This window comes from Barbus barbus (genome assembly GCF_936440315.1).
Source record: "Barbus barbus genome assembly, chromosome: 10".
NCBI classification, from domain to species: domain Eukaryota; kingdom Metazoa; phylum Chordata; class Actinopteri; order Cypriniformes; family Cyprinidae; genus Barbus; species Barbus barbus.
This window is the reverse complement of record NC_136738.1, coordinates 32,292,867-32,315,100: the sequence shown is the minus strand read 5'-3', so window position 1 is coordinate 32,315,100 and position 22,234 is coordinate 32,292,867. Positions and strand designations below refer to the sequence as shown.

Genomic DNA, 22,234 nt, shown 5'->3' with positions numbered 1-22,234 from the left:
AGATCGTGTTACATTATAACAATATTTCCTAATCTAGCTCGACCGATTCGTCCCTCCATAATGAAACACAAACCACTGTACAACACAAAGCAAATAAAAACACAAAGGCATAGTTCACCCAAAAAATTTACATTTGCTGCATTTGTGCTCACCCTCAGTTCATCTGAGATCAGGATGAGTGTGTTTCTTCATCAGGTTTGTAGAAATGTGTCTCTGCATCAGTGTCTCAGCAATGGATGCTCTGCAGTGAATGGGTGCCGTCAGAATGAGAGTCTGATAAAAACACCACAATAATCCACACCACTCCAGTCCATCAGTTAACATCTGGAGAAGACAAAAGCTGAAGCAAATCCATCATTAAGACGTTTTCAACTAAAATACGAGTCCATAATCCATAATAACGCTTCCTCCAGATTATTGTGATGTTTTTATCAGCTGTTTGGACTCTCATTCTGACGGCACCCATTCACTGCAGAGCATGCATTGCTGAGACACTGATGCAGAGACACATTTCTACAAACCTGATGAAGAAACAAACTCATACTAATCTTGGATGCTGTTGAATTGACCAATCACAACACATTTAATGTTTAATGACAGTGATATTTACCTCAAGTAAGGCAATAAACATACTTTGCACATGCACACATGCTTTACAATTTATTCCAAACTAGTTAACTGTAATTAGTTTTAGTACTAACAGATCACGCTAAAGGAGATTCAGTCATTTGCAATAAAAAGCACAGTGATGGATAACAAAAGTGTCTTTTTTTATTGTTCACACATTCATACTTTTATAAAATACTATATATAATATTAAAATCAGAGTAAGTTAATTATATTTGCATGATCTTATAAGAACTGTTTATAAATTAAAGCGTGGTTTATTCTGATAAAAATCCATGATTCAGCTTGTTGTCTGTTTGGACGGCTGCGTGTGATAAAGTCTCTGTGTTTGACAGTGAAGCGGTGCACAGTCTGTGACGCGTCAGATGAGCTTCATGACGTCCAGAGCGAGGCAGTGAGAGCCAGTAGAAACGACACCAGGAGCAGAAGAACCTTCTGCGTCCACAGACACGCGTCCAGCTTCTGCTCCAGACGCGAGTTACTCGCCATCACACGCATCAGCTGAGGGACAGACGCACGAGAATACACCTCTATTAGGTAATAAATGATTACAGCATACTTCACCAGCTGATTAATCACAGTACGGTTTCACAGACAGGGCTTAGACTCAACCAGCATTAGGCCATAGCTCAATTAGGACATTCAAGTCATTTTTATAAACGTGCCTTAGAAAAAAAAAGCATTGCAGGTGTGCATCTTGAGACAAAACAAAGGCACTGATATATTTTAAGATCAGTCAGTGCAAGTTTCTTTCATTTGAAACAGCTCAGATTTACATTATAGCACTAGGCTTGAGCCTTGTCTGTGAAACCAGGGGTAGAACAGTAACATTTCGTTTACGCTGACATTTTATTTAAATATGCAAATGAGGCTTATCTAATTAGATATGCACTAATTTGCATGCATTTCCAGAAGCCAGGTTCAAAATTCTTGTTTGATTTTGTCTGACTCTTGTTCTCTTTTCATCAGTCCATAAATCAGAAAATTATGGAAGCTTGTTTCTGCCACGAAATAAAAATATAAAAAAGGTTATTGTTTTATTTTCTTTTTTTTCAAATCTCAACTCTGACTTGTTTTTCCTCACAATTACGAGTTTATATATCACAATTCAGACTTTTTTTCTCAGAATTGCAAGAAAAGAGAGAATTGTGAGATTAAGAAGTCTGTTACCTTTTTTATTTTTAGTTTTTATTCTGTGGCATACATAAGCTTCCATAGAAAATGCTGCCAACAGCTAAAAAACCCAAATACATTTTCACCATGTTTTTAGGAATAAAATCTTGTGTAAATCAGTGTGAATGATACCATACAGCAGTAAAAATCTTCAGAATATAGAGAGGAATAAAACTGTAAAGGTTGGTGTAAATAAGTGCTGCTGAAGTGGAGAAAACTCATTTTGAGAAAATAGCATTTAAAGATCTGTATTGTAACAAATCTACACATGCAAACAGATGAAGTGTAATAAAATAACTTCACAATACTCACTTTCTTTGTGAAATATAACAGTATCTTGTTTTAGTTTAATGTAGTTTTGAATTTTATTTGGATTTAATAATAATAATAGCACTACTAATAATATTTTTATTATACTTTTTAATAGTGAAATGTTAGTAGTTTTTTTGTAATTTATTTATGTTTTTACAGTGAAATATTATAATTTTTTTTATTTACTTATTAATATTACTTCTTTTTAACATTTGCAATCAAAATTATCAAACAACTTTTTTTTCCTAATTATTTATTTGTCTCCAAGTATTGATACAAGAAATGTTCTCATGAACTTCCACAGCAAATTTAAAAAAAAAACTCAATTATGAGGAAAAAAGACTGAATTTTAAAATATACCCCCGGTTTCACAGACAAGGCTTAAGCCTAGTCCTAGACTAAAATGGAAATCTGAGCTGTTTCAACTGAAACAGGCTAAACCCTGTTTATGAAACCGGGCCATTAACTTGTAATTATGAGGAAAAAAAATTGTGAGATAAAATTTTTTTTTTTTTAATATTTTTATTTCATCTTTATGTATTTCTGAAATATGCTTCCATCATTTATGGAGTGATAAAAAGATAAATCCAGAGCCGCCTCTGTAAAAAACCTTTAACTCTAATATGTCAAAATCAAACAAGAATTTTGAACCTGGCCTTATCCAATGTTCAGATAAAGCGCAACAAATTAACACTTAAAAATGCATTTTGAATGTTTTCTGAAACAACAGCCCTCTTAAATCTCCAGACTGAGCAGAGCATAAAGCACCCATGTTTGTGTCTGCAGGGTCTGGTCTCGAAGTGAAGGGTGCGTGTCAGAGAGCAGTATCTCACCGTGCTCTGCAGGTCCTGATGGTCGTTGCTCGTCGCTGACGGACTCTCAAACGAGTTGCTCAGAAGAGATTTGGGGCTCTCGAGGACGTGACAGCGCAGCCTGAGGAAACACAGACTGGTTAGTGTCAGATAATAGCAGCTGGACTCAAACGATCACACAGTCAGTCATCAGACGCCTGTCCACTTCTGTCACATCTCCGAGTCAAAGCCTTCGCTTGTGTGATCCGTCTGCCTTTCAAATGCTGTTTCTCAGGTGTTTATTGTGGACGAAGAGTGAAGCGCTGCACTGTGTTCATTTACACACGAGCAGCTCGTTATTCCGGGAACTTTAAGGTACATTTGGGAACACAGCATGCTTGTAATGAGAAGCAATTATCAACAATTCTACCAGTGGCTTTCTGTCAAAAATTAAATTCAACGGCTTAACATGAAAACAAATATTTGTAGTGTAACTTTACTGTTATGAAAAAAAACCAAACTTTTTTTAAACAATTTTATTTTACACTGAAGTATTACACTAGTAATACTACTTTTGCTTTGTAATTTTTATTTTTTTATTTAATAATGGATATTAATTTTATAAATTTTTCCTAAATCTTATTTTACAATAAAATAAAACAGTAATATTTTTAATAAATATTAATAATTCACTAATAATGTGGTTCTTACATTTAGTTAAATATTTTATTTTACAGTTAAATTATAACCAGAATATTTATTTCGTTTTACTTTGTAATTTTTATATATTTAATAATAATAGTAGTAGCAATAATAATAATGATATTATTATATTTTCTCATACCTTTATTTTTATTTACTACTACTACTACTATTAATAATTTAATAATAACATGGTATTATTTTTATTATTATTTTATAGACATATGGATATATAATCACAACATTTTGGCCAAATTGTGCGCTCTATTCATGAGTGAGAGCCGGTGTTCCCAGAATGCAGCGGGTGTGTGATAGGCGTCACCTGTGCTCCATGACTTTGGCTTTAGAAACCCCCTTCCAGAACTGAGCGAGCTCTGAGACGCCAGCTCCGCCGCTGCTCTCCATCTCTGCTGCCATGACCAGGAACCGGTCCTGAGGAGACGCCTGGAACCCTACATCACACACACACACACTTTACATGCCATAATACAGGGATTCACAAACCTTTCTGTCAGCTGAAACCCTTAGATGCAAAATATTATGTGTGTGTGTGTATATCTATCTATCTATATTTATATATCTAATCTATACATATATATTAATATTTAAAATTGACTATTCACCAACATAGAGAGCTGAGAACAATACAAATGTGTTGTTAAATGAACAGAAACACATTTGCATGTTCATTGTTCTGTCAGTGAATGGTCACATGACATGTAAATAAACAGACTATTTGTAGTAAGTGAGATCTGGCTGCTGTTTACCTCCATGAAGTGAAACCACGATGTCCACGCTGGCTCCGGGCTCACAGCTGCTGTTACTGGGCTTCACACGGTACTTCTCTGGAGCCGTCGTCCGGACCTAAACACACACAACATGATCAAAGCCTGTAGACACCAGTCACACCAGCTCCTGCATTACAACCCATTTGTACTGAGATTTAAGACTGAAGACATTTAACCCTTTAAATGTCACTCCCCATTTTTGAACACAGACATGAAAGTGGACTATCCAAACTTAAATTTCTGTAATTCATGAATGAAAAAAAATTGTAATATGATTTTGATGTACAATTTCCATGGTAATTCAATGTCTGGTTTTAAAATGGTTTTCAAAGGATGGATTTTGTGATTTTTTTAAGTTTAAGACAAAAACCATGGACGCAGAATCCAATCATAAAAATGGAATTTATAGAATAACATGGAATTTGGTGAATTTTGGTAAATACATTTTTGATTGAATAAAAGTAGGGCTGTAAGAAGCTGTAAAACCGATTTCATAGGGTCCTAAAAATATATATTTTTTGTTAAAACTTTTAATAAATCATTGTTAAATGGTACATGGTTCAATTAATCTGAAACTTTGATTACTAAAATTTTATTTAACCAAAATTCTGAGAAATTAAGCCCAGAAAAAAGAAATCTAGGACAAAACATAAAAACAAAATCCAGAAATTCTAAATTCTAAACAAAACCAAGCCAAAAAACTAGGGATGCACGATATATCGGCCACCATATCGGTATCGGCCGATAAATGTCAATTCTTCTGTTATCGTTATCGAACCGATAAGGAAATTTGGCCGATATATTAAAGCCAATAAATAATGCATTATTTCCTGTCTGTCATATTATAATGAGAACATTACTGTTAAATAATTAATTGAATCTTTGTGCGCCCCTGTTTTAGTGCGTTGTGACGGGACGAGTGCATCCACGGAGCTACACATTCATGACTAGCACAGTTAAGTTTGCTTGTGCATTTGCAGCCTTTTGTGCAATTGTAGATTGTAATATTGTGTTTATTTTATGCATATATATCTGATTTATCTCATAGGCCTATAGAATTTATTTGGTTAAGTTAATAGAGCGCCTCTGTGATCATCTTTAGCTCAGCGCATGCAGCTCAAACAGCAGCGCACAACATTAATAACTATATGATTGGGACTATCATATATATATATAATGAGAACATATTATTATTATAAAACGTTGAGAATTCTTTGGTTTAATTTGTCATATTTCAGCGCATCCACAACAGAAGTTACACATTCTTGCTTTATTTTTATCTTATTATTTTCATCAACAAACGTTGGTGTGGAGGCTATTCCATTTAATATATTCATGGCACATGATTTTGGAATTTTGTATTTTAATTGTTTTTTTTACATATAACATTGAGTAATGTTGTCCAGTGACTTGTTTGCATTATTTAAGCATTGTTTTATTTATTTGTAAGGCTGCTTTGTTTGATTTATGCTGAAGTGTTTAATGGCGAGACGTTTTTTGTAATCGGGCTCTATATCTGAATATCTGATTTTCTTTTAGTTCTAAAGTATTTATTTTATTGAAGTCACAGACTTTATTCAGCATGCGTGATCTGCTGACGTCTCACCTTAAAGGCCACGTGGTTTTTGGTGACGTTGTTGAGGATGATCAAACACTTCTTCTCTGATTCTTGAGCACCGAATCGGAGCTCTTCTGATGGACTGAAACACAACACACACGTGATTATCACGATCACATTCACAACAGATTACTGCATTCCTGAAATATCACTGAGTGACGTTCACACAGCAGAAAGCTTCTGAGCCCAGTGCAGTACATCAGATCCTTCAGCTGTGTGACTCTAAACATCATGTGTGTGCAGATGGGAGATAGAGATAAAAATCATCTCCATATTTATGCGTTGCTCTGAAATACAGGATTCATCATTTTAATCAAACGTCTTCGTAATAAAGTAGATTCAAAATGCCTCACGTTAGAAATAAAATGCAGTAAAAATCTAGTTCATAATGCATGTTTTCATAATTTGTTTTTTACAAAATGAAAACAAAAATCATAATATTTTTGTACAAAAAATCATAATATTTTTGTAACACTTTACAGTAAGGTCTCATTTGTTAACATTAGTAAATGCATCAAGTAACGTGAGCCATCAACGAACCAGTATTATTTTAGTGTTATTTATATACTATTATAGTTTTTATTACCATTTTGATTTTTTTATATTTTAAATTTATTATATTTAATGTTTAATTTTTAGTATTTGTATTCATTTTTTTGTGCAGGCTTACAAACAGCAAACTCAATTTTTATTTTTTAGGTTTAATGTTTCTTTATTTCAGTTTTTATTTCCAGTTAATATTTATATTATTTATTATTTGAGTTAGTTGCCAAGGCAGTTAAAGTTTTTCATTTAATTTTATTAAAACCTTTAATTATTTCTATTAACAAATTGTTTTAAATAGTAACAATATATTAGCATTTCATTAATGTTCTATTTGTTCATCGTTTCAGTTCACAGTGCATTAATTAATGTTAACAAATACAATTTTTATATTAAAAATGTAATGTTGAATGTTGAAATTAAGATGTTAGCATGGTTTATTCTTAGTTCTTGTTAACTAATGTAGTTAAATTAAATTATATTGTAAAGTGTTACCATTTTTATTTATATGCACCAATTTAACAATCATAAACAGCAAAATATATTCTGAAAACATTATGATATGAAAACTGACACATGGAGACTAAACATTGAGAAATGATGCAAATGAATCATTGATCTGAATTGATTCACTGAATGGAACAGTATGAACTGAATCATGTAAATGAATCATTACACATATTTAGCAAACATTCAATATCTCAGCCAGCTCTAATATGCACATGTATTGTTATTGTATATTTATTTGGGATTAATCATGTGCTGCATGAACCGCAGTCAGCCTCAAACAACATCCATCTGTCACAATCCAGTTATTTCAGTCATGGATCCCAGTGGATTGTGGGAAAAGCCTCCATTAGAAACATCAAAGCTGAGGCCGAGGCGAATCTCACAGCTCTTTCCTTTCATTTTCCACTGAAATCCGTCATGCTGGAGAAACTCTGCCTCACCGTGAACCGCTCCGGACGAGATTACAATCGTTTGCCGTGAACAATCATTATCAGGAATTACAACGCACCCATTAGGAAGAGTTTTAACCATCATGTGCAGGAGAAAGAAGGTCTTGGATTGAACATTTGGCAAGAAAACTGAACAAAAGGAGCTTTGCATGAATGCATTTGTTTCATGCAGCAGCATGACTGCAGATGAATGATAATTAATGCATGCTGGGAAATTACTGTGCAGCCTTCATTCATGACAGCCAGTTAGAAGAGAGATGCTCAGGTTTATTTACAGATACTTTTTAATGTTCTTAAGGTTTCTTATGCTTTATAAGGTTGCATTTTATTTAAAAACCGTGATAAACTGATAAAAAGTGACAGTAAAGACACTTATAATGTGACAAAAGATTTCTATTTCAAATAAATGTAGTTCTGAATCCTGAAAAATAAAATGTATCTCGGTTTCCACAAAAATATTGTGCAGCACAAGTGTTTTCAACATTGATAATAATCTGAAATGTGTCTTGAGCAGTAAATCAGTATATTATTATGATTTCTGAAGATCATGTGACACTGAAGACTGGAGTAATGATGCTGAAAATACAGCTTTATATCACAGGAATAAATTACAGTTTAAGATATATTCACATAGAAAACAGTTGTTTTACATTAGAATAATATTTCACAATTTTTACTGTATTTTTGATCAAATAAATGCAGCCTTGCTGAGCAGAAGAGACATCTTTTAAAAACATTATTTATTTTGACCAGTACACCATATAGTTGTAGAATGTGTTTTTGCGATACCATTAATATCCATTTAGTTCTGGTTTTATGTATGAAATTATGAAAAATAATTAAATGAGAGACAGCATCTTTCATTTGAAAAAAAACTGAATTATACACATATAATCATTACCTTATGGAATATATTTAATATATAAAAAGACTAATTCTCAGATAATACACAGAAATTAGAGTGTTCAGTTTCATACACAATAAAATCCCAAATCAATGTCTTTAACCCATAAACAAACTTCAATGTAAACTAGTGTTCAGAGATGAGTTAGTTTCTCATAGTTTGATTCATTTCTGTGAATCAGTTCAAACGGTCCGCCTCACTGAATCAATCCAAAACTCTGATTCAATAATTCAACATCACTTAGAAATGTTCACTGAAGTCTCCATGCATAATTTTTCATATATAATGAGTATCTGAAGGCAAATATTGCTGTTTATGACTGTGTATTAGTATGTTTGTGCATATATATGAAAACAATTTAATATGATGCTTACTTTAGTGAAAAATGTGTGTGTGCCTTTTGAACAAGATGTTGGCTGTATTTTACTGATGCAGCACGGAGTGCATCACACATGAGTGCAGTAACGTACCTGATGTGCAGTAATGTGCCCTTAAATGTGGTGGTAGGTTTTCTAGCCCCTCTCAGTCGTCCAGGTTCTCCTCTGTCCAGATCTTCAGACTTCTGACTGTCTTCAAAGAAATTCACCTGCAAAACACATGACGGCACTTAGCATTTCTGCAATGGAAAAGCATGACATTAGGTCTGATTTTGTGCTCACAAACCCATTCAAATGCTCCAATATCAACAAACTGATACATGCAGGGTAGACTGAATGTTGCATGGATGTTGTATGAACGTTGCTGCACAAAAATGGACATATCATTCTGTGCTCATGAACTAGTTCAAATGCTCCAATATAGACAAGCTGATCCCACACAATGTAGAAAGAACGTTGCAGCACTTAAAAAAAAATAAAAAATTTAAAGATTAACAACCTGTACAATAAATTCATTGCAATAAAGAACATAAGAACTGTAACAGGGTTTTTGAAGATAAAACCAAAAAAGCAACAGGACTTTGTCTCATTTTCAATGAGAATTGGCTATTTTATGATGACTGAAAGGCAAAGTCAAGCAGGCCTCAACTGTATATAAATTATCAGAAATCAATGGCATCACAAATGAGGAAGAAAATCAGAACAAAGAGTCGATGTGAGCACGAGCCCTCACATGAATAAACACACTGAAACCATCAGGTTGTGATTTCCCATTTTAACCAATGCAGGACCTTTTCTCCACTTCATTCAGTCGCAAACCACCAAACACATGTGGAAACGAAACAAAAACTGCTGAACACACTTTCTTTTGTGCTCGTGCTGCAGAAGTGGACACAAAGTTGAAGCGAAACTCTGGCGCAACCGAACACGTGCTGGAAAAAGCGGGAGAGGATGTGGGTCAGGGGTCAAGGTCAAAGGTCACGGCGGCATCGGTCGTTACGAAACGGCCTTATGATGTGTTCATTAATTAAAGAGGCAGATTAGATTTGAAATGTTCTGGACTTTATTCAGAGTTTGATTGAAAATGTCATAATTAAACAACTGTAAAATCTCAGTTTTGAACAAGATTACATGAAATGTTCTTCACATACGATTACATTTTACAATATGTCAGTCAATCATTAGTGTCTATTCATTAGTTCATTGATCATTAGTGATTAATATAGTATTATATATCCATCTTTGACAAGCATACATTAATGAATCACAGTACTGATCACAAAAATCACTCGTAAAACAAACTTGTAATGAAATGTAAATGTGGAAAAACTTCATTTTGATGGAGTGTTAGTGCAAAACTGAAATGATTCAATAGTGGGTCTATATAAACAACTCACAATATCAGTGTTAAAAATGGTGAGAATGTCATGATGCTAATGATAAAAGCAGTCATATGACAGCGGTCTACATTAGTTCCTCTGTACGCTCTCAGGGCTCCTACACACTAGAAGAAGAAGCTCAGATTGTGCATTACATCAAACTGGATCCGCCTGAAACCAGCTGCGTTTCTGAACTTAGTGTATGTTGTAGCAAAAGTTAAAAGTCACGTCTCTTCTTTACTGCCTTGGAATCAATGGATTCACTGTTTTTAGAGAGTTAAGAGCCTAGAGACCTATAAATCTCAGGAAATTGACCAATTCTGGCTCCTTAAAGGAATAGTTCACTTGAAAATGAAAATGAGTTGAAATTGTGCTCTCTCAAGCCATCGAAGATTAGGATGAGTTTGTTTCTTCATCAGATTTGGAGAAATGTAGCATTGCATCAGTGTCTCAGTAATTGAATGGGTGCCGTCAGATTGACTCCAGTCCATAAAGTAACGTCTTTTGAGGCCAAAAGCTGAAACAAATCTATCATTAAGATGTTTTTAACTAAGATATGAGTCCATAATCCATAATAACTCTTCCTCCAGTGAAAAAGTGCATCTCCTGTTGTCTCTCACATCAAAATCCAGCCACATATTTGTTTAGAGCTGTTTTTGAGCTGCTTGATCTGTGCAGATTTCTCTCCTGATTCAGACCAGAACACTTTTTCACTGGAGGACGAGTTATTATGGATTATGGACTTGTATTTTGGTTTAATGCTGGTTTTGTTTCAGCTTTAGTCTTCTCCAGATGTTAACTGATGGACTGGAGTGGTGTGGATTATTGTGATGTTTTTATCAGCTGTTTGGACTCTCATTCTGACGGCACCCATTCACTGCAGAGCATCCATTGCTGAGACACATTTCTCCAAATCTGATGAAGAAACAAACTCATCCTGATCTTTATTCTTTTAGTACTTTTGAACTGAAGTACAGCTCATTAAATCAAATCTTTGCTGTGTGTATCTTTAACTAAACACACTCTTATGAACAATAAATAACTACACTGTCATAAGTCTCTCAAGCCTTAAAATGATCATTAAAATGACCGTCATTTACTCGCCCTCATATCATTCCAAACCTGTATGACTTCTCTGAGGTCTAAACAATATTTATTTTCATTATACGAACAACGACGACAAAGTTATTTTGTGTTCCAACACTATGTGATATATTGGATTCAATCTTTTTATCAACTGGTTTTCTTTCAATTAGAATAAGTTTTGGATTTATTTTAGAACTGATTGATTGTAAGTCTTATTAATCTGAGTTTATGCACCTCAGTTTTAGAGAGAAAAAACCTTATTTGTGGACTATTTTGGCTCAAAAATGGAGTAGTATGAGTTCAGATCAATGAGGCCTACAATCAATAAGTTCCAAAAAGAAACGCACAACTTGTGCAAATTGAAAGATTGAATACCCTTTGAGACCCTGGAGCACAAAAGCAGTCATCAGTAGCACAGGTATATTTGTAGCAATAGCCAACAATACATTGTATGGATCAAAATTAACGGCCTTTAGCAAATTTGTTTTACCCTGTGTGAGCAAAGTCAGTAAGTTTCAGTCCGATGCGATAACATTAACTAGCATTTTCAGGAAAAAGAAAATCCTGTCCAGGTCAAAATGACCCAACATGAAGGTTCCTTCAGACTCAAATCTCTCTTTTGATTCGGCAGCGGACGGTGCAGGAAACGCTCAGTATTTTTGTACGGTTTATCTGAAAACATTGGAGGAATGCAGACGCTCAAGAACCGGTTCTAGATTCCCAACAACTGTATTCTCTAGTGTGTAAGAGCCATGAGGAGTTTAACACGATAACAACACAAAGATAATCAAATAAAACTGCTAATATAACGTCTTCATTTAGCTTTGACTGATCGAATCGAATAAACCCCGTAACCAGACGGTGATTTGTTAAAAATATCAATCAGAAAAGCATTAGAATCATATGAAATGCCACTGAAACTGGGGACACTAGATGACGGAGCAAACAGAAGCGTCTTGTTCGGTGCTGTTGAAATGGATTGGACACATGGGATGGATCTGGTTTGGCTCTGGAGACTGCAGGCACTTGAGGGTGTAGAAACATCTACAATGTCTTACCAGTCCTTGTTTTAAGAGACAGAGAAGGACATGAGAAAAACATGCACGAGAGAAACCGAGCGCAACTTTGAGTTTCTCCCCTTCATTCTCTCCAAAGGAATTTAGAAGATTCTTCAGTAAAGAGTCTAAAGCCATGAATCAAATCAACCACATATATGTCCCTGCAGCACAAAATCAGTCATCGGTAGCACAGGTATATCTGTAGCAATAGCCAACAATACATTGTATGAGTCGAAATTATACATTTTTTATTTTTTGCCAAAAATCATTAAGTAAAGATAATGTTCCATGAAGATATTTTGTAAATTTCCTACCATAAATATATGAAAACTTAATTTTTGATTAGTAATATGCATTGCTAAGAACTTCATTTGAACAACTTTAAAGGAGATTTTCTCAATATTTAGATTTTTTTGCTCCCTCAGATTCCAGATTTTCTAATAGTTGTATCTCAGACAAATATTGTCCTATCATAACAAACCATACATCAATGGAAAGATTATTTATTCAGTATGAATCTAAATAAAAAAAAATCCTTATGACTTTATTTGTGATCCAGGGTCACATTTAAAAATTGTTCTGTGGAGAATGAAAGGGATTTTTAGTTGAAACTCGACTGATGCGCTCGATTGTGACCGAACATTGGAAAAGGATCTCAGGATCCCAAATGAAAGCCTTCAAACACTTCTTCATCTCATGCCAAATCAATCATCTGAACCTGTGAGCTCATGCTGAGCGTTTGAGAGTCACATGATGAATCTGAGCGAACAATGACACGCTCATGAGTTCATCATCATAATTAGCATATCTAACATTATCAATACAAACACTACCAGATCACAAGACTGTGAGACGCCTGATTGGCTGATGAGATCAGGGATGAGAGTGACGATGACTGTTAACAGCACAATGCATCGGCTTGAAAGACTAGATGAGGCTCGTTATGATTACAGATGCAACTAAATCATGCAGTCTTCTCAGTATTGAGCAGAAATACTATGATAAACTGATGCAGAGCTGGAAAATGCAAACTGAATATTCACAATGATTTTGCTGGTGAAAGCAACATTGTTAATGAGTGTTATTGTAGCATTATTGAGATACTATTATAATTTTTAATATTTTGAATTTATGCTTGTGTGTTCATTTTAAAGTTTTAGTAACTTTGTTGAGTTTAGTGTAATTTTTTATTGTTGCTTTTAAATATGTATAGTTTTTATTCATTTTTATTTCAGTTTAGTTATTTTTAGTGCATCAAGTTAAACTAAATGAAAATAAGATATGTTGCCTTGGAAACAAGCTGAAAAAAAAAAAAAAAAAAAAAAAAAAAAAAAAAATATATATATATATATATAAAATAAAAAAAATCATGAAAAATACAAAAATATTTTTTGTAAGTAACATTTTTTAAAATGATTATAGTTAACTATAATAACCCTGGTGTGAATATTGTGGTTATTTAAATTTACTAAAGATTGTTGCTTGTTTTAGTGGTACATTGTACACAAGTTTTAAATAAAATAAAAATTACTGGACTATGTTTTAGAAAGAAAAAATACTATTTGAATCTTTGTACTTAAAATTTCTAATTTAATTAAATATGTTACTATTTCTTTGAAACAATTTTCACAAATAATTACAAAATAAATCTTACATCAAATTTTCAGCATATAAAAGTGTTCAGACAGATGTTTATTATTTTTGATCTCAGTTTTAGTTGTTATTTATTACATTGCTGCACTACATCTCACTGATAAAGAGGCCGAACGAGAGCAAGAGAGATTACAGAGAAAGAGGAGCTTCAGTACAAAGTCTCAGGCCTGTCACTACAGCAAAAGCTTTGAGGTGCAGCATCAGCATGCTTTGATTTCAAATCACAATGTTCAAAGAATATTGATTCAGAAGCTCAAATGCATAGTCAAAATTACAATAATTATTCACAAAATGAAATGATTCCAAAGTAAGAAAAGAATTATTGTTGGAAACCAAGAATGAGCAGCAACTCGAGTAACAGGTGTAGAGGAGTTAATCTCGCAAAAACAATCAAGAACATGTCCGGGTCACATTTCAAAATCAAAAGAAAGAAAATAATATTTTGCATAGGGAAAATTAAGTCTTTCCAGGACCATTCATATTTTTGCACTACTTTCATTTACAGGAAATTTTCCACCTTTTTTCAACCCTAATCAAAATCAGTCAATATTCGACAGAAAAAACACACGTGAAGCAGCAGCTGAAGTTGGACGTTTGTACAATTATACTAAAAGAGCTTTTACTGGATTAAAAAAAAACTCTAAACTATCAATCAGATGAAAGAAGACATGCAGTAGATTGTGTGCGACAGGTTTATCAGCAAAGTTTGAGCATGTTGATCATCTGGAGGTCTTAGAAATTTGTAGGATTTATGGGGTTAAAGACATTTTCCTGTCTAATTCTCATTACCAAGATGGAAAAAAACATGTATATGCAAAATGCGTTGTAAAAGATTTAGAAAAATATAATTTCTTTTGATTTTTGGGGAAATGTGACCTGGATTTGTGAACAAGGAAACATAGATTAGATGTTAAACGCAGCATATGTACGAGGAAATGTGGTATACCTTCTTGGGTTTGATTGACTGGTCAGAATTGAAACTGGATTCGAGGGTCTCTTTTGACTCTAATTCAATATCCTTGATGTCACTCTCATCTTCGCTGACAATTGGACCGTTTTCACAGATTGGAGACTGGAAGTCATCATCCGGGAGTGGTGGATAACTGTATTTGAACTGGTCCTGTCACACAACACAAAAGAATATTAACAAATCTTTGCAATCCTGCAATTTATTATATTTTTGTTCTGTATTACATTTATTATTTGAAAAATGAGAATCTTGACATGGTCACTGTCGTAATTGGAGGATAACCAATTGGAGTAATTTCCCAAAAATCTGAATTACATTGAAATAAATAGCACAATAAGCTCTTTAACCCATCAACATCACATGCTGCGAGATACTAAGTCAGTTTTATGTTGCATGGCAAGATTTATGTTTCTAGATTCAAAAGTTACAATCATACAAAGTCCCATTTTGAGCTGATGGTGGCGCTAGAGGGTTTTAGGAAGATACCCTAAAGTTGGTGCAATTAATGTTCAGACCCTTAGCAATAAATGTGCCAAATTTCACACAGTTTCTCCATACAGTTCTTGGTGTTTCAACATTAGACAAAGCAAAATTCACAATCGATTTTGTAGTTACAATCATGCAAAAAGCTATAATTTGAACTGATGGTGGTGCTAGAGGATTTTAGGCAGAGACCCTAAAATATTCAGACCCTTTGCAATAAATGCACCAAATTTCATTATGTTCTTTCAAATAGTTTTTGGGGTTTCAACACAACACTTATTGCTGATAATGCAACAAAGCTCAAAGAAATCGAGCATTAAAATAGAATTTTACAATTCAAGGCAAATAACCTCCCTTAACTGATGTACAGAAATCAAATGATTAAACTTCCATTCCATTTTAATTCAAATATATCTGATCAAAGTACATCTATTATTTAAACTTCAAGCCATATTTAATTAAACACAAGTAACTCTCGTATTTGTACGTACTGTTCCTCCCATGTGTGGTGGAAGGTGCTCGGGGCCGACATATGTCTGGATGTCACTCTTGGTGACAAACTTGAGCTTACTGATGGCTTCGGGGCCCAGCCATGTCTTCACTATCTTCCAGGCAGCTGCCACACAAAAGAAAGTTATGACAAATTAACTGCTGGACCAGACATCATTACAAAGATGTGTTAGGACTTCTCATGAGCCAATCACAACTCACCATTCATGATCCAAGGCATCTCGTACATGATCATTTTGGCTGAACAACAAAACAAAGATGTTTAAACAAAGATGCGAAATCCCTTTCTATAATACTAGAATTTCCAAACTTTTTGTCAGCCAAACCCCTCTGAGCTTAAATACTTCCTTGAAGTCTGAGATTTTTTATAATTCAACATCACATTTGCATGTTCACAGTTCTCTGATGTTGTAATTAATAAAATTTCACATAAAAAAAAAAAAAAAAAATTCAATTTCACATTTTGATTTGAATTAATATTTCATCAACCCAGTTTGAGAAACCCTGCTATAATAGAAGGTTTAAAAAACAGAATATACTCACAAAGAAACTTCGGATAGAACACTTTGAAGCAGTTAATGATATACTTCACAAAGTCCATGTCCTAGAAGAGAAACACATGGGAAAGAAATATAAATCGCTATAATTCATAAAGCTGGATGATATGATGTTTATATACTGCATGACAGTAAAAACATCAGCTGTTAAGAGATTTTGCTATACCATTTATACCACAGTACAATATTTGCCTGGCTAGGTGTTGGAAAGACTGCTTTGTTATTTACATGTGAAATTAAAAAGGACTGCAACAAAAAACATGGATTTTTTCTAAATAAAAGAACTTAAATGATTTTCATTTTTACAGAATTTTAATTACTTGGATTACACAAAAAATAGACTTTACAACCAAATAATTTAATATATAATTTTTTTCTTTCTTTCATAGTTTAGTTGAATATTTGAATGTATGTCAGTGAGAGCGTTTACTTTACTGACCCACTTCAAGACTAAACCGTTGCCTCAAGTTCATCTGTAAAGCTGCTGTTAATCCATTGGCTAACTAACTGTTAAAGCTCACCAATGGGTGTCATATCTAACAGTACACAAGACTGCTAAACCACAGAGCTCAACCAGCATTGAACGCACACACACATACTGATCAGCTTGAACACCACTAGACTGTACTACAACCGCTTAATCATTCAATGGTGCAATTCTGATGTTTACTGAACGCTCAAGTAACCTTTAGCTTCATTTACTGTTGACACTTACATTTGCTCTCCAGATTGACTCATGGGAGCCACAACAGTACATTTCAATGAAAGTTTGTTACAAGAAAACAACAGAAGAGTTTTTATATGGAATATTTATTTGAAAACCGAGAATCTTGACAAGGTCACTGTTGTTTCTAGAGTTAAAAGTTACAGTCATATTTTGAGCTGATGGTGGCGCTAGATGGTTTTAAGGTAGAGATCCTAAAATTGGTGCAATTAATGTTTAGACCCTTTGCAATAAATGTGCCAAATTTCACAAAGTTCCTCCAAACAGTTCTTGGGATTTCAAAATGACATTCACTTCTTGGCTCCTAATAAATCGGTACGGATGCAACACAAAGGTCATTTAAAAAAAAAAAATTAAAAAAAAACATTTTTTATAAAATGAAGGGAAAGAACCTATGTAAACTAACATACAGAAATCAAATGAATAAACCTCAAAAACATTCCATTTAAATTCAAATATATCCGATCAAAGCACATCTCCACAGTAAAGCCACCTCACATGACAGTCCTTCATTTTATAAACACGAACAACCAATTTACAGTCATATAAGATAAGCATTAAAGAGAGCAAACTGGCATTAGGTTTGATTAGGCTGCGGCTTTGGCTTCCAGCAGCATTAAACTCCTGCATTTCTGCTGCAGAAACACGAGACGAGGAGATTTGCAGTTTGACGGGAATTCTCTCGGATTAAGTGAGCAAGTTGGATTGACCAAAGGGATTTAAAGGCCACGTTAATCTGCAAAGTGTTAAACCAGTGAGCGGCGTCTGTCCCTCTGCACCTTCCACTCGTACAGCTAATGACCTTAAAAAGTCTGCCAGAGGGTCAATAACAGCCCAACACTAATCAGAACAACTGCACTCTGGTGACCTTAAAAGAAAAATACTAAAACTAATTTTGAACTATTATATTGGACTATGTATATATATATTGGGTGTAACGATACACGTATTGAACCGTTTGGTACGCATCACAAACCGACAGATTCGTTGGCATTTAGAGTGCATTCTTTCACTGCATGATCCAGTCTATTAAAATGCATTTATAATGATCACAAAATTCAAGATATGGGCAGAAAAATGTATATATTTCATATAGTTAATCAATATCACAGAAGAGTGCCGTTTTTTCTCTCCAAAAATGATTTCATGATTTCAAATGATTTTTTTCAAATTGTTCAATAAGTAAGAAGTGAATTAATAGACTTATGTTTTGGACATCAATTGCAATGACTCACTTGTTAACAGTGACTTGCTGCCACCTACTATCTTTTAATTTTTTTTATTAATTTCAAACATCAGTTGCCAACGTTTTATGTTTAAAATATCAAAACATTATTTATGTATTTGTAACTGTAGGTTAAAGTATTACATGTCCCTCTAAGCTGAATTAAACAGTGTGTAAAGCATCTAAATGCCATTCAGATGGAACTTCTGTGTTTCCTCTGCACTGCAAAGATGAATTTTGTCAATATTAACTTCATTTGCTTGTCTTCTTGACTGATTAAATGCAAAAAAATTCACTCAAAAGGTGATGCACACTTTTAGAAAAAAATGGCTTTATAAAGGCAAAAAATGCCCAAAGAAGGTAAAAATCTGTTTAAACTTATTGGAAAAGATTAATCTGCTACATGACAATAGGCAACATCAGCTGGAATACTTCAAACTGGAGCTGTTTTTGTTTTATATCCTGCTAAGAACTACAGCTCCATTTGTTAAGAGCAAAAATTTATAACAAATTTGTAAAAATCAAGGAAATTTCTCTGGCATTTCTTTCCTTTTGCTGTATCGAAAATGCAGCGAACCGTGACACCCATTAACCCAGTGAATAAAATGCATCCAAAAGAGATGAAGTGCCTTTCATTTAATTATTTTCAGTATAATTGGTACACGAGAATTACAGTTTGAGAATCTGCTGTCAACTAGTTAGTATAGAAATGTTTTAGACCGAACTTCAGCTTCATTTTATTTTAAAGTGACATAAGCATGTAGAGTAAAGTGAAGAACTTACTATATTACTGATTCCAGACTCAGACATGTCGAACACGACCGTCAGCGGCATCCCAGGCTCACGCTTGGCGTAACGCTCCAACCAGAACGCCACATACCGCTTCTTATCCAACACCGTCTTGGCATCTTTAACGTGGAGCTTCACTCTGAACCAGACTGCATTAGAAACACAGACAGAAAGAGCCGCAGATGGATGATATCATTTATTGATTCTTCAGGGGAAATTCAGTGCAAGCAAATATCATAAAACAAAATCACTACAGCATAGTACTACGTATACTTCATTAAGACTAGAATTGAATGATACTGCTAAAGAATTAGTTTTCAGCGTCTCGGTTGACAGTAAATCACATGTGCTGTGAGTTTAACATACATTTGGGAATGCAACGTATGCCAGTTATGCTTTATTTTCACATTTGCATAATATCCAACATTTTTGAAGACAGATAATTATAGAATTTCACCAAATTTATCATGTGTTAGAAATTTTAACTCCACCTACAGAGTTTGTTTCCTTCTTTGTCGTATCCATGAAGGAAAACCGCACCGCTCTCAAACATCCATCTGGGAATACTGCTCTCTGTGAGGTCTACAGGAAACAGAAAACAAAAATAAAATAGCACTCATTCATCACATTTTCTTCCTGAATCGTCACAACAGTATCAGCTTGCAACTCTCTGAACGTCACGCTTTCCTGAACCTGATGGCACATTTGATAAGAGAAGCTCAGCACTGACTCTGTTTGCTTTGGAGGCCATTGTTTTAAAGCTCTTCTGTTGAACACATCAGCTGAAATGATTCAATTAACACGCTGAGGCTTGTAGGGATGAAGCACAGACAAGAGGAGGATTATAACAACATACAATAAAGGTCTTCGTTAGAAAGTAAAGCTCATGAATCATTTCCTCGGAGCACAAAGCCTTTCTTATAAACCACTATGATTTGTTGGTCAGTCAATGAAAGCTTTATATCGTTATAACTGTAAAACACCAATGGAGCATTTAGAAATAGCACTATTTATCCATCAAGAACTCATGACCATCCTGGGATAAATAAATAAATAAATAAAAATCATAAATATGGACCAGTATTACAGGACAAAATAATTACAGCTTTAGTAATTAACAACTTTAATCGTTAACTGCATCTTCTAATCATTTAAATAGGTGAATTTGTTAAGAACATGCCCGGGTCATAATTCAGAAATACATTTTATGCTGATTTGAATACATGCAATATTGTTTTCCATTTAATTTTTTTTTTATTAAAATGACTATTTTTATTGTAATACAGTAAAAATGTACCATAGTAATGAGAATTAAATTTGTAAATAATGGTGATTTGTTTATTTTTTTTTAAATATTCTAAAATATTTTTTTTTCAAAAGGCTTCAATAATTTTTACTGTAATTACTGTACATTTAAATAAAAAAATATTTTAGAAATAAAATGTTAGTTACAATTTTTAGTGTAATATTGTAAAAAAATGCACTCCAGTAATGACAATTACAGTAGAAAATAATGGTGATTTTGTTTAAATATATATATATATTTTTTTAGATGTTACTCTTTTTACTGTAATATGGTATAAATTGTTCAACAGTAATGAGAAGTTGATTTTTATTTTTTATTATTTTGAAAAAATTTATTTAGATGTTACTATTTTTATTGTAATATGTAAAAACAATTACTACATTAATGAGAATCACAGTTGAGAAAAAAAATGTATTTAATTTTTTTAATTAAAAAAATTATTTAAAGAATAAACTTAAAAAAAAAAGTGTCAGATGCATGAATGAGAACTCTTGGGTGAAAAACAAAATCCTATAATAGTCCTAAAATAAGTTTAATTTTCTTGTTGGTAAATGTGGCCTAGACATGTTTCTGTGGTTCAGCAGCTCGACATGCATGTGAGTAACTTCCTCATTTCAGGCTCAAGCAGAAGCACACTGTACATACACACCATTCAGAGTAAACTCTTTCCTCCACTGCAAGCTCTCGTCGATCATCTTTAAGGTGTCTTCCACAACAAAGTGTCTCCATGCGAGGTAGCCTTCGGCCAGAGCATCATCTTTGAAGAGTCTCTCCACGTCTCTGCTGTCATATCTGTCTTGGGACTCTGCAAGATTGTTAGTAAAAGCAATGCAGGGTTTGAATTAGAGACAGACTAATGATAGTCCAGGAATAATACACTGATTAATAGTTCTGTTAATAACTGTCCGTTCAAACATCTTCCCACAACATACAGCATATGCATCTATTTTATTTAAAAAGTGTGTGTGTATTATATACAGTGTATGTATATATATATATATATAATTCCACACAATAAAACACACACAGAGAGAAATTTAAAGTCTAAAAATATCAGGAAGTATTTTAAAGCAGTATATGATTTCAAGCACAGTCCAGGAAATATCATAAAGCCATTTATGCATAGACTGCAAGGCTAAACTGTGCACTTATTGCTATTTATATTAAAAACAACAAACATGAACTGTGAAGGTTTTTTGACAGCTGTGTCCAACAGCTGTGACATCAGCTCTCATAATGAAGCCTCACCATAACACACGATCCATAACAGTCTTAAATGTCACTGTCGATAATCTAATATTTAATATTAAAGTTGAATTATGAGATGAGAATGCATGTTATTGTGATGATCACAGTATTTGAGAACTTAGCGTCCTGCTAACTCACCTTCAACATACTCGCTTTTAAACCTCTGTCGTGTTTCTTCGATCTTGCTCTCGATGTCCTTTTGGAGAGCGCAAAATAGTAATTATAAATCTATTTCAGATGAGAATATAACATATAAGGCTTCTTTTGTTCAGCTGTCTTGATTACCTGCTCTGATTCCGCCTGTCCTGCCTCCGCCATGGTAGTGCACACTCTCAGTCAGCAGTGGCCCGATCTTCAATAGAATCGACCGCAGACTGCGTGAAACTGGGCATTTCGCGACGCCATGTTGGCTCTGACGTGTCAAACAAACCTTTGAACGGGCGCTCGCAGCG

General features: G+C 33.9%; 1 protein-coding gene across 1 annotated transcript; it reads right to left on the bottom strand.

The window, feature by feature from the left end:
• Positions 1 to 551: 551 nt before the first annotated feature.
• On the bottom strand, positions 552 to 22,200 carry LOC306876172 (motile sperm domain-containing protein 2-like). Its single transcript, XM_079427159.1, has 15 exons — positions 22,068 to 22,200; positions 21,921 to 21,978; positions 21,184 to 21,339; positions 19,724 to 19,810; positions 19,223 to 19,377; positions 16,477 to 16,537; positions 16,135 to 16,173; positions 15,915 to 16,039; positions 14,917 to 15,090; positions 8,888 to 9,003; positions 6,000 to 6,093; positions 4,373 to 4,469; positions 3,928 to 4,057; positions 2,946 to 3,045; positions 552 to 1,128 (listed from the first exon to the last, which is right to left on the bottom strand). The coding sequence occupies exons 1-15, from the start codon at positions 22,098 to 22,100 to the stop codon at positions 1,000 to 1,002; spliced, it is 1,554 nt and encodes a 517-aa protein (XP_079283285.1). The 5' UTR covers positions 22,101 to 22,200; the 3' UTR covers positions 552 to 999.
• Between the last annotated feature and the right edge of the window lie 34 nt (positions 22,201 to 22,234).

What these genes read in the sequence shown, in the direction of transcription:
- LOC306876172 (XM_079427159.1), bottom strand. Translation starts at nt 22,100, where the DNA reads ATGGCGGAGGCAGGACAGGCGGAATCAGAGCAG. An exon ending in AGTCTGGAATCAGTAATATA is followed by an intron (nt 16,538 to 19,222) that starts GTAAGTTCTTCA and finishes TTTCTCTTCTAG; the next exon opens with GACATGGACTTTGTGAAGTA. An exon ending in GATGCCTTGGATCATGAATG is followed by an intron (nt 16,040 to 16,134) that starts GTGAGTTGTGAT and finishes TTTGTGTGGCAG; the next exon opens with CTGCCTGGAAGATAGTGAAG.